Source organism: Motacilla alba, chromosome 2 (assembly GCF_015832195.1).
Source record: "Motacilla alba alba isolate MOTALB_02 chromosome 2, Motacilla_alba_V1.0_pri, whole genome shotgun sequence".
In the NCBI taxonomy this organism is placed as follows: domain Eukaryota; kingdom Metazoa; phylum Chordata; class Aves; order Passeriformes; family Motacillidae; genus Motacilla; species Motacilla alba.
The window spans coordinates 25,257,002-25,272,382 of NC_052017.1; the positions used below are offsets into that span (position 1 = coordinate 25,257,002).

The 15,381-nt window shown below is 37.5% G+C and overlaps 1 protein-coding gene across 1 annotated transcript in view; it reads right to left on the reverse strand.

Annotated features, from left to right (window-relative positions):
* Positions 1–6,287: 6,287 nt before the first annotated feature.
* Positions 6,288–15,381, reverse strand: part of COL28A1 (collagen type XXVIII alpha 1 chain) — a 59,418-nt gene continuing 50,324 nt past the window's right edge. The window contains exons 29-36 of the mRNA XM_038128051.1: positions 13,586–13,666; positions 13,460–13,495; positions 13,233–13,269; positions 12,376–12,930; positions 10,940–11,127; positions 8,681–8,897; positions 8,057–8,233; positions 6,288–7,410 (exon numbers count right to left, since the gene is read on the reverse strand). Of these exons, the coding sequence (XP_037983979.1) occupies positions 8,064–8,233; positions 8,681–8,897; positions 10,940–11,127; positions 12,376–12,930; positions 13,233–13,269; positions 13,460–13,495; positions 13,586–13,666 (1,284 nt within the window). The 3' untranslated portion in view covers positions 6,288–7,410; positions 8,057–8,063. The remainder of the gene's footprint in view (positions 7,411–8,056; positions 8,234–8,680; positions 8,898–10,939; positions 11,128–12,375; positions 12,931–13,232; positions 13,270–13,459; positions 13,496–13,585; positions 13,667–15,381) is intronic.

A 15,381-nucleotide genomic window follows, 5' to 3' on the forward strand; every position in this document is an offset into this window, starting at 1 on the left:
GGAGAGACTCCACTAATGACCGAAGAGAGGACAATCCCTTTTGATTTTGATTTTACTCTTTTGTAATGTGTTTGGATGGCTGAACACCAAAATGTTCCAGCAGGAGCACCTCATCAAGGGAACACCTTCACAGTGGGTTTTCTGCACTGCTTCTTGCTTCCTGCTGCCAGTCAGCACATTCTGTATTTAATACCTGCCTGACCTCTCCCGCTGACTGCCCTCAGGGGCTTTGGACTGTTCACGAGGGTCAGGTTTGAGGATGAGACTCACTTCCCTAGGATATTTTCCTGTTTGCAGGAGTGTAGAAGCTTGAGTAATGCAACCTGACCTTGTAGTTGACTCTCCTTTGAGAGGGAATCCTGAATAGAGTGGATGATTTCTGTGGTCTTTTCCTGCCTGAATTTTCCTACAATTCTAAAAATGTCTTGTAGGCTTTGCACATGTTTTCCACCTCCATGCTTTACCTTCAGCTCTTCCATGTCTTTTCTTGTCAGAAAGAACTGACCCTGCTGCTGCTTTGCATTCAGCTCCCTCCTGCAGCCCACAGAGCCCCTGCCTGACCATCAGCAGTGCTGGACCGTACCCATCTCACTCTCTGAGTCTTCATGTTCTCCCTTTCCTTCCAGAGCAACAGTGGTATTGGGAAAGTTCTGCTTATCATTCTGAGTAGCACTACACTAAGCATCTCTTTATAGTCCCATATTAGAGGAGGGTGGTTAAACTAGCACTTAAGCCCAGTGCTTACAAATTGTTTGCAATTCTTAAAAAGCACATGCATAAAGACCAGGAAACAAAAGCAACAAGGCAGGAAACACTTTCTCTTGATGTTCATTCAGCATTATGCTGATATTTAGCATTTCAGTGCTGTTTCACAAATACATCTGCTCAGTATTAGAGCAGGAAGCAAACTAGTTAAAGAAAGCACAGTTAAACACAGCCAGCATCCATAAACTGTATGTTGAGACCCACAGGAGGAAATGTTGAAATAAATGCTTGCTACCCTCTGGTAACCAGCTGGCAAGTAGACTGAGAGGAGGTGGAGATCATGGATTAACAGAATATCCTGAGTTGTCAGGGATCCACAAGGATCAAAGTCCAACTCCTGGTCCTGCACAGGACCAGCCCTAAGAGTCATGCCAAGTGCCCAAGGGCATTGTCCAAACACTTCCTGAACTCTGTCAGGCCTGGTGCTGTGACACTTCCCTCAGGAGCCTGTTCTAGTGCCCAACCACCCTCTGGGTGAAGAACCTTTTCCTAATATTCAACCTAGACCTCCCGTGACACAACTTCAGGCCACTGCCTTGGGTGCTGTCACTGGTCATCACAGAGAAGATTAGTGTCTGCTCCTAATTTGCACCTCATGAAGAAGCTGGAGACCAAGGAGTGGTACTAGCATGTCACAAGTGTGAAAAGTCAACATACACCTGAGGGTAAGAATGACCTGATGTGACTGTTTGAATGAATTTTATATCACAAATAACTTCCAGATCTGATAATAATGCTGCCCTCTCCCATTGTAGCTGTGTGAGGTAGTGCTGGAGTGGGCTCCCATTACAGAACAAGATGCTACAGAAAAAAGTCTAAGATAAATAAACGTAAAAATATTTCCCTGTGCAAAATGTACCAATTAAAAAGAAAAAAAAAGAGAGGAGTTTAGTGAAATGATGTTCTGAATGAAGCATTGTTCTCAGGGCTGTAATGTCAGAAAGCTTTGCAGAGAATGGGTGGGCTGTGCCATGGCTACTTTGAGCTGACTGGAGGGGTGGGTTTCAGCCTGTGCCCCAGGTTATATCCAGGAGGGGTCATGCTGGGTGTATCGAGGAACAACCCAAAAGCAGAGTCTGAAATTTTTACTCCTGTTTCAAACCTCCTGCACCACCTTGGACACCAGCTCATAAGCTCTGGAGCCCTTCACTTTTTTATTTATTGACTGATTGATAGAATTTTTTTCTTGATTTGCCAGAATCAGCAGTATTGCAATAGATATAGATGGAGGGGGTTTCTGCAAGAGGATTCACAATGTGATTATAGGGTGTGTTGCTCTTTGGCTTTCATACTATGGTACAGTGCATACAAGCCCTTTTTACAGCTGTGTTCCTGCTTAGTGTAAATACCTTGGCCCTGCAATGCTCAGAATCTGGTTTGTGGAACATCCTGTTTACACAATGTTCAGGTTAAGCCAGTTTTAAGACAACTTATGAATTTGCCAAGGAGACCAAGGAGCAGCTACAGTGGCCTGTAGAAAATGCAAGTTGTGAGATGAATTAAGAGGTAATTTAAGCAGCTTCTGCTGCTGAGCTGAGTTTTGGAAGTTTTTACTTTGATTTTCCTTCTAAAAACCTGTTGATGTCTCGCTGTTTGTTTTACAGAGGCATTTTGTTGTTTTCCTCCTGGTGGCACTGCAGGATAACACTGTGGTCCTTGGGGCCCTCTACTGCAGCTGCATCATTTAAGATGCTGGGATATCTTCTTCAAGCATAACAAGATCTGTTATGCTTGACTTGAGGACTAGTATAACACCCTTACTCCATGATAACCTATAACTTATTTGGTGGGATCTATGTTGCATGATTTTCTCCTCTTAAAAAGGAAAGAGCTTCAACCAGCTTATGAACTGTAAACAAATCAGACACACCATTGAGAGTGTAAAAAAATCTCAAAAAAGCCTGACATATGACTGCTAAATTCTCAACAACTCTTCTCAAAGGATGGTTTTCACTCAGACACATTCAATTGTATCCTCTAGAATGTCCAGCAACTACTGTGACTTTTGATTGGCTATATTGTATGGTTCATATGGAAAAAGAATGAAAGACTTCAACTTGGAAATATGTTTGTTCCCTTCAGGAAGAACATGGTGCTGCCTCCAGCACTGCCCTCATCAGTATACTTTCCAGTTACAGATACTGTGTATTTTGGCAGCCTTTGCCTCAAGTCACTTATGATCTGTTCAGTTATGTGGTGTGCAGACTAAAAACATCCAGTCATAGTTCTCTGAGGGAGCTTGAAATTAAAATATTAATCTTCAAACCCAGATTTTATAAGTGAATCTCATTATGTGTTAATTAATTTGAAAATACTGCCTCTCTGGTCAGCAGAAATACATCTTACCTATTAATTTACAATGTAGTTAAGACTGAGAGAAACTATCCTTTGAGAAAACATGATGCACTAGGGAGTTGCCCTGAATGAAGTAAGAAGTAGCTGAAACTACCAATTATGTCATGAATGTAATTCAGAAGAATTACTAGCTATTTGCTTTCCATGGAAAAATCTGTCCCCAGCCCCAATCCCCACACCTGTGCCTGTGTGCTCAGCCAGCCCAAGGCACCCCAGGGGCAGCAGGCAGCAACCAGGCCACAAAATCCCTGAAATCCTCCATGCTTTCCAGTGCTGAGCATCTGTCTCCCCTGCAGCGCCTCTTTGCAATCCCTGCTTCTGAAGGCACATCCTGGGGGCCTTTCTAATTTGTTTATCAGTTTTTTACTGCTCTGGTAGGGTTTTTCTAAGTGTCCTGAAAGCTTTAAACTGCTGAGACAGGAGCACCAGTCAAAATTCCAGCAGCATTTGGGATTAGCTGAGTTATTTTAAAGCTAATCCAAAACTCTTTGGGGGTTTTACTCACATGTTGAGTTTTTCTAGCCAGATTTATTCTTGTCAAAGCGCTTATTGACCACTCTTTTTATAATAAGAAATGGTTTCTTTGTGCCCCAGAGTTAACCATGCCAGATGTTGGTGATCCCTTTTGCCAAACCAATAAAATGCAAAAAAATCTCCCTTCTCCCTCCCTGTCCACAAGTAGGGAGGTTAGAGCTGCTAAAAGCAGGGATTGTGGGACAATGGGCTCTCCCTCTTTCGTCTAACAAATTGCTCTAAAATAGGTCTTACATATATAAGAATGCAAAACAGAAAACCTTTATGGATTATGTTTCAGAGCATTTGGCTGAATTTCTACATATTCCTGGTTAGGAAAAAAAGTCACACTTCAGTAGCATTTGGCTAAAAAATTGAGTTTCACTTATCCCTAAAGTTTAGAACTGATTTTGTCTCATGAAAAGATATAATAATTCTCCTGGAAGTAAAGACCCTTACATTTAAGGCAGTCTCAAGCAAATAAATCTAGTAACTAAATATAATTTATAATTCATATTTCGTTGTCTATCTACCAAGTATGGGAGCTGAGATGTCTGCTTACATTTGCCTGTGGAATTTCAAAACTTTGGCTGCAGATTGGCTTCAGCAGCACCTGGAAGTGTTCTACAACTGGGAAGGTAAAATCTCTGCCTAGAAAGACAAAAAATATTCTAAAGAATGATCGTTAAGAAGCTGCAGGAGGAATAACAGTACTGTCTAAGATCTTAGTGCTGAACTCCTAGTTTCTCATGTGTCAGCAAAAAAATTTCTCTACTTGCTGGTCGAACTGCGGTGTCCTAGGCCACACACCTGCCCATGAATGCTTTGCCCTTTCACTGACGGGTGGAGTAGGAGTAATTATTTGTTTTGTTATTAAAAAAGAATCATCAGGTTACCTATGAGAACGTGCTTGTAACTCTGTGCTGTGATGCCCTTGCAAGTTTTGGGAAGGGTGTTCTGCATGTACAAATGGTATCAAAAGAGTTCAGGAAGCAACCAAGGAAGCATGGGAATGTGGCACCAAATCTATACTGTCCATAAAATGTTTCTTTACAAATGTGGATATTGGTCTCAGCCATGATATCAATAGCATATTTTTAAATTCACCTTTTTCTTCTTCTTTATTTTTCTTTTTCTTTCCATTTTTCCTTCCAGGGAATGTCTTTGATGGCAACTTCAAAATGAGGAAACACGTCAAGCAGTTTTCCAAGGATGTTTAAAAGTGCAGTGCAGGAAATGTTGCATATCTTCAGTCAATTTAGGGAAACAGAGAGGAAATTTGAAGATGTAAAAGAAACAGAGGAGTGCAGACAGCAGGATGCTCAATGCAGAGGCAGTGTTATTAATGTTTGACTGAGTCCTAGGGACAGACAGTGAGTGAACTGGGTTAAGATTAATTCTGTTTGATAGTTGTGAACAAGAGAGTGGTAGAGCTTCTCAAAGTGAAAAGCTGAGCAAATTAAACACTATTTTCCTGTTAATTTTCTGAGTATTTATCTGAACTCTTAGAATCAAGGATGTCAGAAAAAGAATTTATCTCATAATGATCAATTCCATAGAAAAGTCTGTTATTCACTTCTCTTAGCTTTTATGGTTTATAGTATTTGGCCTGGTCTAGCAGAAGATTTAAGGATTTTAGGATTAAACTATTCTAGCTTTTAAAATTTGCCCGTGACAAAAATAAAGGGTTTGTTTGCCTGTGAAAACTGTAATTCTCTCAGAAATGATCTTGTATGATTTTACACTAGTCGGGAATAAAACAGTGGATGTTTGGCAAGCAGGGCCCCCTCCTGGTTTATTGCCCCATGACACCCTTGGGAAGGCAGAGCTGGCTGAGGAGACACGGGAGCCAGTGCTGCCAGTCACTGCTGATGCAGCTTTAGAGAAGAGTCCTTTAAAGAGGGACTTATGTGCATTTCCATGGTTTACTAAATATCAGAGCATACATTCAGAGTTTACAGTTTGGAGCTACACAGAAAGACCTGAACATAAAAGGATGTTCATTTCAGGATGATCTGATTTGAACAGCATACAACTTTCAAAAGAACCTTATAGCCTTCACTTTTCCCTCTTTGCTACAAAAGGTTTAGTCAACTCTACATGAAAGTGGAAAATAAAGCAGTGGTCTTTTGTATAACACTGGTTTAACTGCATTAAAACAAGTCCTTGTACGTATGTTAAAGAGTAACTGCTTGTTTTATATCCTTGTTAAGTAACAAATGATTTCACTATTTGTACTTACTAAAGCTCGTCAGCTTTACCAGAAAGGTTTTCAATAAACTATATAGAAGATATTGCAAACCTATAACCTACATCTTCATATTTATTCCCAAATTCATTATCCCCAGTATTTCTTAGACACATGTATCTCTTTGTCTGGAGATCTGGAGCTGAACACACAGCTAATTCCATCCTTGAAGCAACTGCCCAAGCATGCAAGATTAGAACAGTTTTGAAAGATCTTGCAGATTTCTTATTTCTCTTGCAAATCTAGTGGGCTTTGCTGCTGTGAGTTTCCAGGTGCAGCTAAATGTAAAATGTTCCTGGTAGGATTAAGAGGATCTTCAGTACAAGGTAATATCTTTCGGTTTTACTGTTCCATGTCACACAGAAATTAATTGTGTCCTTTGAGGTTTTTTGAATGATCATCATGTTATTATGAGTATATTATCATCATTTTAGTTCTGAGTATAAGAATAGGGTGTTTTCTGGGGCTGCTCTCAGTTTTCTTAATTAAAGGCCATTTTTTTTGAAAAAATTAAAACTTTAAACTCTACTTCAAGCACAGCTTTCCACAGAATAAGGTTTGCATCCTATTTGCTGCAAAACAAGTTCATTTTGCAAAGTAAATCCTGTCATTTATTTACAAATTGTGCAAGTAAATGTTTGAACATATCAAGAGTTGTCCATACTGCCTGTGTAGATTCTATTCTTTTGTTAACAAAGAAATAACAATGCTTGACTCTTTATCAGGTATTACTTCCCAATTTAATCACATTTGTCATTTTCAGTTTTAACAATGCGCTCATATAGGGTTATGGCTAAAAGTAGAAAGGATATCAGTAAACATTAATACATATCTTTCAGTGCTTTTCCCTTTTTTAGATTAGTAGCATATGTTAGAGTAGTAGAGTGAAATATTTTTTTTTAAGCCCAGAGGCCCTGAGAAATTGAAATGCACTGACTAGCCTAAAGGACATGAAGAACCCAGTTTTTAATGTAATTCTAAATGAAAGTCCAACCTTTATAATTGAAACTATTATATTGTTGTAATTCAAGTGTGTTTTAATAATGGAAAAAACCCCTCTCTAATTACCCGTAGCTGCGTTACTTACATTACAAAGAAGAACTCTAATCAATGGAAATCTTTATTTTATGTCTCTAAATGCTGTATTAAGAGTGCTAATTTCAGGAACTACTTACTATTGTTTAAATCTAGAGCATATTTTATTCTTCCATGAGACTAAGAGACCTTGGTCATTAAAAACCAAGTGTAAATACTTTTGACATTTTAATCCAAAAAATAGAATCTCATTATTCCCATGTGCAATAGTATCAAGTTACTGTAAATTTAGAGGGAAAAGGTATCTCCCTATGTGTGTGTATGTTAACATACATTATGCAGGAATCTGATTAATGTGCAGACAGTAGTGGGGAAAGCAATAAAGCACAGAAGTAATAATTTCAAGCTAAGACATTATTTTGGATTCTTCTCAGTCAGTTCTTCCTCAGTACACATGAACTTCCAGCTTCAAGAGCTCCCAACAGAAGTAATTTCTAGAATAAATAAGAAAGTGCATAATTTTCCTGAAAAGTTTTGTAAAACATGCTCTGCAGCTCAATAAAATTTTCCTATACTGAGAGTTAAAATAGAGTATTTAATGCAAGTTATTTGGGATAAGTTATATGGCTTTTTTAAAGGCAGTTCTGCACTACTGATAAGAAACCTCTCTGAAAGCCATGCCTTGCTCACTAAGCATATGTATCAAAGATAACCAGTATAGACTGACTGGATTTCCAAAATGTAAGATCCCTCCCCAAAGGAAAGCATAGATTTGAGAGGGACAGCCTTGTAAGTTGTGAAAAGAATAAAACAAAAATTGGGATAAAGAGTCAGTGGAGAGATGTCACTGAAAGATGGACGCCACAGTCTGTCCTACTCAAGGTAAGTGATCTAGAGAAGTGAGTAAATAGGGAGGTAACAAAGTTGGAGTTGGTGACAATATTGTGTCCCTCTAAAGTAGTTAAACACCAGTAGTAAAGTAGTAAAGAAAAGGAGTGACTGCAAGAAATTGCAGAAGGACCTTGTGATATTGACTGCACAGGCTATGAGTTGAAAAGGAAAACTGAGTTTTGATTCATATAAAAAAAACATAAGCAGGAAAAGAGGTGATTGAGGGAGGACCAGAAGGAGACAACTTACTTATTCATCAATCAACACAGGTTTCTCGACATTCTTTTTCTGTTTCAAATCTATTGTTGGTTCCATTACAACCTCCATACCAGAACTGGCCACAAGAATTGCCATCCTTGTCATAATACCATTTCACCACATAGTTCCAACAATCCCCTGGTTTCATAGGTTCCAAGCACCTTGGATCTGAAAGTGCATCAGTAAAAGTTAGCTTGGATTCTGGGAATAAGTTATGTTATCTTAGAAGTGCCTCCTTCAGTAAGAAAAGCATCCGTTTTGTTTTCTTTCTTTTAGTGCCTGGCCATATTCCACTTCTGTTAATAACTTACCTGAACAGGCCTAAAAAAACAAAGGATTAGTTGGAAGCAAGACTGCCTAAATCCTGATGCAAGAATCAAGCTGCTATTTAAATACCTAAGCATGCAGTTGGTACACAAGGGTATCATCTGAGTCCAAAAATCTGTCTCTGACTGTGTGTGATGTCTGTAGACAGAGCACCCAGAAATACAGAAAGCAATAAAAGTAATAAAATCTAAATTATATTGGAAGAGGGAGTGGGGTTTGCTTTTTTTTTTTTTTTTTTTTTGGTACAGACTTGCTACCCAGAACCTGAAGACAGTATTTATTACTCACTTTTTTGGGTTCTTGCTACTTCTGTTTGCCACGCAGCTGGCTGGTGACCTTCAGTAGCAGTTCCACCAACAAAAGGATTGACAACTGGACTCAGGGGTCTGATTTCAGATATGTTATGAACTGGGGGAAGTATTGATTCTCTGTGAGCAGAGGTGGTCACACTGTGGTCCTGAGCAGATCGCAGAGGCTCAGTGTATGTGGATTGTGATGGACTATGCTGCAAAAGGAGTCAAAATCTTAAAATTCTATCTGAGCATAGATGCTATGACAAAAAAAAAGAAAGATAGAATTATGCAGGAAACTTTTGCTAAGCAATGTGTGAAAAAACACTACTAAAAGCAGATTGGTTTCTGTGATTATTTAGTATGGAGCCATAATTTTCTGACCATGAGAACATAATGAAAAGGGAAAGTAATGCTTCTGATTTAGCCACTAAGCTGAATTCATTCAATTTAAGCTAAATTGCAGTCACTACTTAGTCTGCAATGCAAATAAAACAAAAAATTGGAGGAATTTTTGGGTGAGTCACTGCTGCTTAACATCTAGTACACACTCATTGGGCATGATCTGACATCTTCAATCTGTCCTATTTCTGGTTAATGGCCAGTTGCTAATCATTAGAATTTTAGAATTTACCTTGATAGAAGTGTTAAGCAGTCAACCCTGCTCTTCAAATTGAAGCTATTATCTAAAGATTTGCCTAATATTTTGGTATATTCAAGAAGATTTGTAAGGTCCTTAGTACAGTACAGTACAAACAACTGCCTTAATCAGACATTGATTACCTACTGAGAACAGAAAGGAATTTGATAATATTCAATATCCTCCCATTTACAGGCCACCACTGACAAAGTCAATTTAAGAAAACTCTTCAGAGTAATTGGAACTCAGTCTAGGTGGAATGTAAAGATGTAGACAATTCATCCAGTCCTTTGAATTTTGCATTTCTTCTCTAGGTCTACAAAAAGACTGTGTTTACTATAGTAATTCAACAGTTTGAAGATTTATCCATAACAACAGCCAGCCAGAACCAAGTGTGTGAGCATCTAATCCTATCTGATATATCTAAGAACCTACCTAAGAATCCTTTCTGATTCTTATCACTTGTTTTATAAAATCAGCATCTATCTAGGTTTACATTTATTTTTCTTAACAATACAGAATGTCAAAACCGACCCTCAGTGTCTCACAGACCTGTCTAGATGTATGATAAGCCAAAAACCTAAGTTAATCACACTTACCAAAAGAGCTCTTATTCTTGGAAATTAACCTAGATTTTGAAAGTGAACTATTTAATTATGAATGATATTATATAAACAATACTACAAGGATTAATAGTGGATAATCCATTGGCTCATCCACAGTAAGACAGTAATATTTAATTATCTGTAATCTGCATTCAATTAATATTTGAATACCAGTGCCATGGTCTGCTATATCCATTCCATGCAGCTACAGAGGCTTGTACATAATATATTTCAACCAGTTTATCCACGTGGTTATGAGGGCAAGCAAAGCTCATTTTGTAAAGCTCCAAGTTTTTATTGACTATTTTAGGCAAAGCAATAAAAATGCTAATCCAATGCTCCAACAGTGGCTGAAAAATAATGGAGTCCTAAGAAGGGAGCTAAGGTGATCCCCACCTGCAGAAAATATCATCTATTGCATTAAAGCTCTCCCTGTCCTTGTCCTGTCTATCTGTGCAGCAGCACAGTTTTGGAGGGAAGAACCTCAGTGTAGGTCAGGAGGAATTTAAGGCTGGAGAGCAAAGAGTAACAAATAAGGACTCCTACAAGTACAGCCCAATGTGGAAAGTGAAAGAACACCAAAGGCTTAATAACTTGGAAATATGGCTAGGAACAACCTGTAAAGTGTGTGACCATGACAATAAGCATTTTACTAACTAATCTAATCAGCTTGCATATAAGTAAATGTCTTATCTACTGTGCATCTGCCACAATAGAAATGTGTTTTAACTCACTTTGAAGATGAATAAGACCTACAAAAAAAAGTGAGGACTCTCAGCATTTATTGCAACCAAGAGGCAGCATTGCCCTGTTTCTTTCGTAAACATTTGTTCTCAACAAGTAAGTTCACTCTAATTTGAAAAGCTTTTTTCAAACACTTTGGTCTAGTCAAATGACATGCTATTTGCATATTAAAATGTGACTAAATAGTTAAATAAAGATGGCAAAATATTCAAATTCAAATAAAGACACATTTTTTAAAACATTTGACAGCTGTTACTTGTTTACTCACTGGGTTACTAGTTCTTTCCGTAGGAAGCATATCAATCTCTGAAGTGGTCACTTTAGGTAGCAGGCTATCAGCATCTTTCCTGGCAATTTCAGATTCCAGACTTGGAGAAGGAGATAAAATATTGTAATTTCTTATGTACACTGCAGACTCGTTGTCACAGATTTTCGTGATCAGTTTATTTTCGAGAACTGAAAAGATTAATGAAATAATGACATTTTTAAGGGGCAATGAAAAGAAGTCACAATGATTCAGAACAAGCTTTTAGTGCAGTATTAGCCCTAAACTTTTAATTACTGTGACTTGTGAAAGACCATCTTCTGTAGCTATGTCAAAACAGAAATGATAAGTCATAAAGTAACACCATCTTTGAATTATTTTATTTTAGCACCATGTTGTTCTTTTAAGAGAAAACAGATAAAAATATCAAGTCCCTCTAGGAAGTAAAAGTGATAGCAGAAAAGAGAATAACAGTCAGAAAAATGAGGGTGAAGGAAAGGAAGTGTTTACACATAAGAAAGAAAAAGAAAAACAGGGCAACAGTTTTCTACTCATTTGTAAAACCAAAAAGCACCAGGGACTGGGAATATTTTTATGTTGAATGCTGGAGTCTGAGTCAAAGCCTTAAATTTAATCCCAGTGGGAACCAGACCTTAGCTTGGATTTTTCTTAATGCCTTCAATCCAGACTTAACTTCATTCACAATCTCAGCATAGCAAAATAAATTTATGCTCAGGAAAAGTATAGGCTAGTCTACAGCTAGTGTAGATCAATGTATCTTTTTTTTTTTTTAATGGGTCATTATAGATTTCCTCTGGATTTTCTCCTGATTTCACCCATGGTCACAGATATTTTTCAAGCCACATACATTGAAATATACCATGTCTATCATATCCCATTCTCTTTGTTTGTGGCTTCACCATTTTTTCCCTGAAACTAGGGTGAAAGCACAGGTTTCCTTATAGCTTTCACCAAAAAAAAAAGCAACAAAAAACCAAACCAAAACCAAAACAAAACAAAAAAAACCCCAACAAAACAAAAATAAGAAAGAGTCCTTGCAAGAGAAAGTGGAGGGATTCCAAGACTCACAAGAGAGTTTGAGATGTTATGTCAAAGTGGAAGGAAACCTGCATCTCTCTAGGATGAAACTATGGCCAATCACAAAAGGACTGTGAAGGAAGGCTGATGCAATCTCTCGCATAAGAGGAGTATCCCAAAGAAGACCTGGGCTTAGAAAACTGATGTTCATTGTGTTTTATTGCTTCTGCAAAAGGTAAAAAATTTGGCAAAGGTTTCATTTGGCCAAAGATGATGCAAAACAAGAGAGAGCTTTACCAAAAAGAGAAATAAAAGCTGCCACTCAGCAGGCTGCCTTGCCTGGGCATGGGAGAGGCCAAATATGCTTTCCAGTTTCCTCTTACTGAAATAGTTTCTTTTACCTGAAAGTGTTATGAAGTCGTCTATCTGGTAAACATGTTCTTCATCAGGGTCTGTTGCAATGAGCTGCATTTCTTTCAGGAAGTCATCATAATGAGGATCAGTCCTTTGTACAATCCCAATGACAAATATCTCAATATTTGTAGCATGGGCTTCTCTTACTATAGTGTCCAGCCGTACTTTATCCCGACTGTCCGCCTGTCCATCCGTTATTACAACAGCCACCTTCCTTACAGCCGGCCGCGCTGCCTGGAATAAGCGAATGGCTTCTTGGATAGCAGAAGCTGTGAATGTGCCTTCTCCTAAGTAGGGCATCTTGTCAACAGCTGATTTCAGGTACTCTTTGCTTGTGTATTGCTTCAGAGAAGACACCAGATCCACTCTGTGGCTGAAGTTGATAATGCCAATGCGGGTTGTAGCGTGGTTGGCCGAAATCTTGTCAATGAATGTTTTCACAAAGGTTTTGATAATATTGAAGTTATCTGGTCCAACACTTTCTGAGCTGTCAATGACGAATACTAGTTCCAGTGGTGTTGTTCTACATTTGATACCACAACCTAGAAGAATAACCATTTCAGTCATTTTATGAGAAACCACCTTTAAAAAATGCATTGGACTCACACATCAGATTTAGTCAGTTAAAACTCACTTAATGAATTAATCTCTAGTTACTGATACTGATCACAGAAACAGAGCTGGACCAAATTACTTCAGGTATAGTTCTGGTGACATAGTGAGCATTGTTTTTATATCCATAGTATCCTGACACACAAACATGCAGAGGAAAAATCCATTCAGTCAATACAAATTCACTGTGTTTTATCAGAACTACTTGTTTCTTCCATACTGGAATGCTTACCACATATTTCACTGATAAGTCTGATAACATCTTCTCTCTGAAAAAGAGTATTCATTTGTTGTATGTTCTAGTGTTAAGAATGCTGAAGTATTCATTTATTTACAAAAATGCAGGCAGTGCAATATCTCATAAACAGGCTCATAAAGCCTTGTGTAAAATCACATAATCTTCAAATAATTCTCCCAGATAAACTGCTATTGCTTCAAATAATTTATTTACCTACTTACCGAAAGGCCAGGTTCACCTTTTCTTCCCCCAGATCCCTGGAAATGTGTAGAGTGAGATACTTAACAAAAGCCAAATTTGCTTAGTTTCTACTCTGTAAATTTAAGTAACATGAAAATGTGTTTTACCTTTGGCCCTGGAGGTCCTGGGTCTCCAATCTCCCCTTTGGCACCTTTGCTCCCTGTATCACCTTTATCTCCATAGTCTCCCTAATTTAAAACAACAGTATTAAATACAGTCATAGCTCCAGTTTTGTTGATTGTCAGAGCTGTAGGTAAGGTTCAATGAGCTTTAAAGATAAATTTTCTGGCTCTTTTGTTGTTTTGTTTTGTTTTTTTTTTAAATTAATAATTTCTGTTGGATGTATTATAAGGAGAATATCTGAAAGCAGGTTCTCAGAGAAAGCAAAATGGGCAGTAAAAACATCATTAAGAAATTTCTCTGAAAAATTACCTTAGTTCTGGAGGGGCAGTAAAGACATCTGTATGCAAATTGCAAGAATATATAATGTTTGCTGTTCTTGATTTTCTTGAGCTCTCAAACAACGTTTATACTGGACCTATGCTAATTTATACTTAAGGAGAGATAACTGCCTCAGATCAGCCACTGTGCTGAAACTCACACCAGTTCTGCACAAAAGCCAATCAAAAACCTGAGAGCTTTCAAAGGACAAATGAAGAGGCATGCATGTTAAATCCACCGGAAAAATACAGTGTTTCACATTTAGAAGCAAATTTGCAATTTTTCCCTCAACTGATTAGACCTTTTTGATTTCCAAAAAAACGTGAGTGGGTTCTATATTATGAGACAATTTCCACATAATGCAGGTATGAAACATCGTAAGTAAGATTCCAATTCTAAATTAGACACTTTTTTCAAGAAGAAGATTGCGCAGGACAGATTTTTTACTTTTCTCTGGAAATTACTAACTAGCTTACATTTCACTTGAAATTTTAAAGCTTATGAATTTATCTAGATTACTGTCCATTTTTATGTTATTCCATATTATTGCCCAGCCAATGGAATCACATGGGTAACTCCTGTGCTCTAGCCTTCACTAGTGATTGTTACCAGTTTTTAAGAAACCTTTTGAATTTATCAGTCTGATTCTGATCTTATTCAAACTGGTGTAAATTTGAAAACTGTAAATAGCTCCTCCACAGCATTAAGAAAACCAGTTTTAACTAAGTAACGTCTTGGAAGAGAGTTTTTATTCTATTTCACAAAATCATAATATCCAACAAAGGATATTACTTTCCATTACCTGTCCATGACTTGAATCTAACATCACTGAAGTTAATGTCAGCATTTATAAAAATGGGAAAGCAAATATGATTTGCTGGCTGTGGTGCTGTTGCTACTTTCTTACACTTAAATATACTGAAACCTGATCTTTTTGGTACATATTTGAAATTCCTGCTGAACTAAACCATTCCTTATCATGTGTGTCAAGTCTGCTATATTAATAGAAAACAGAAAAGTGAGTATTTGGAGAGATTTACATTGGGCCACAAAGAAAGATGAAAATGATGATCAGTGAAAATATTCCAGTTATTATTATAATATTGTGGCATTTGGAATGTGAGTGAAAATAGAACAAGGAGGCAGGAATTTGAATCTGTGTGAAAGAGCTTGATATTCACATGAAAGCTCCCAAGCTGTTAGATGTGAATAGCTAAGTGTAGGAAATTCTCACAATTTTTATAACAACCAGGAAGTTATTCAGTAAGGAACGATTCAAGCTTGGGCTTCAATCATTGTAGAAAAAAAAAAAGTCAAGTAAAGCAAAGCCCTTAAATGATGTTAATCATAAAGAAATTCCTTTTTTTTGTCAGAGCCTGGCAAATAAAAGGATATTTTGTACATGAAAAATATGAAAAATAAATGAATACATAATTTTAATACCTTAGAATTATTCTCCTGC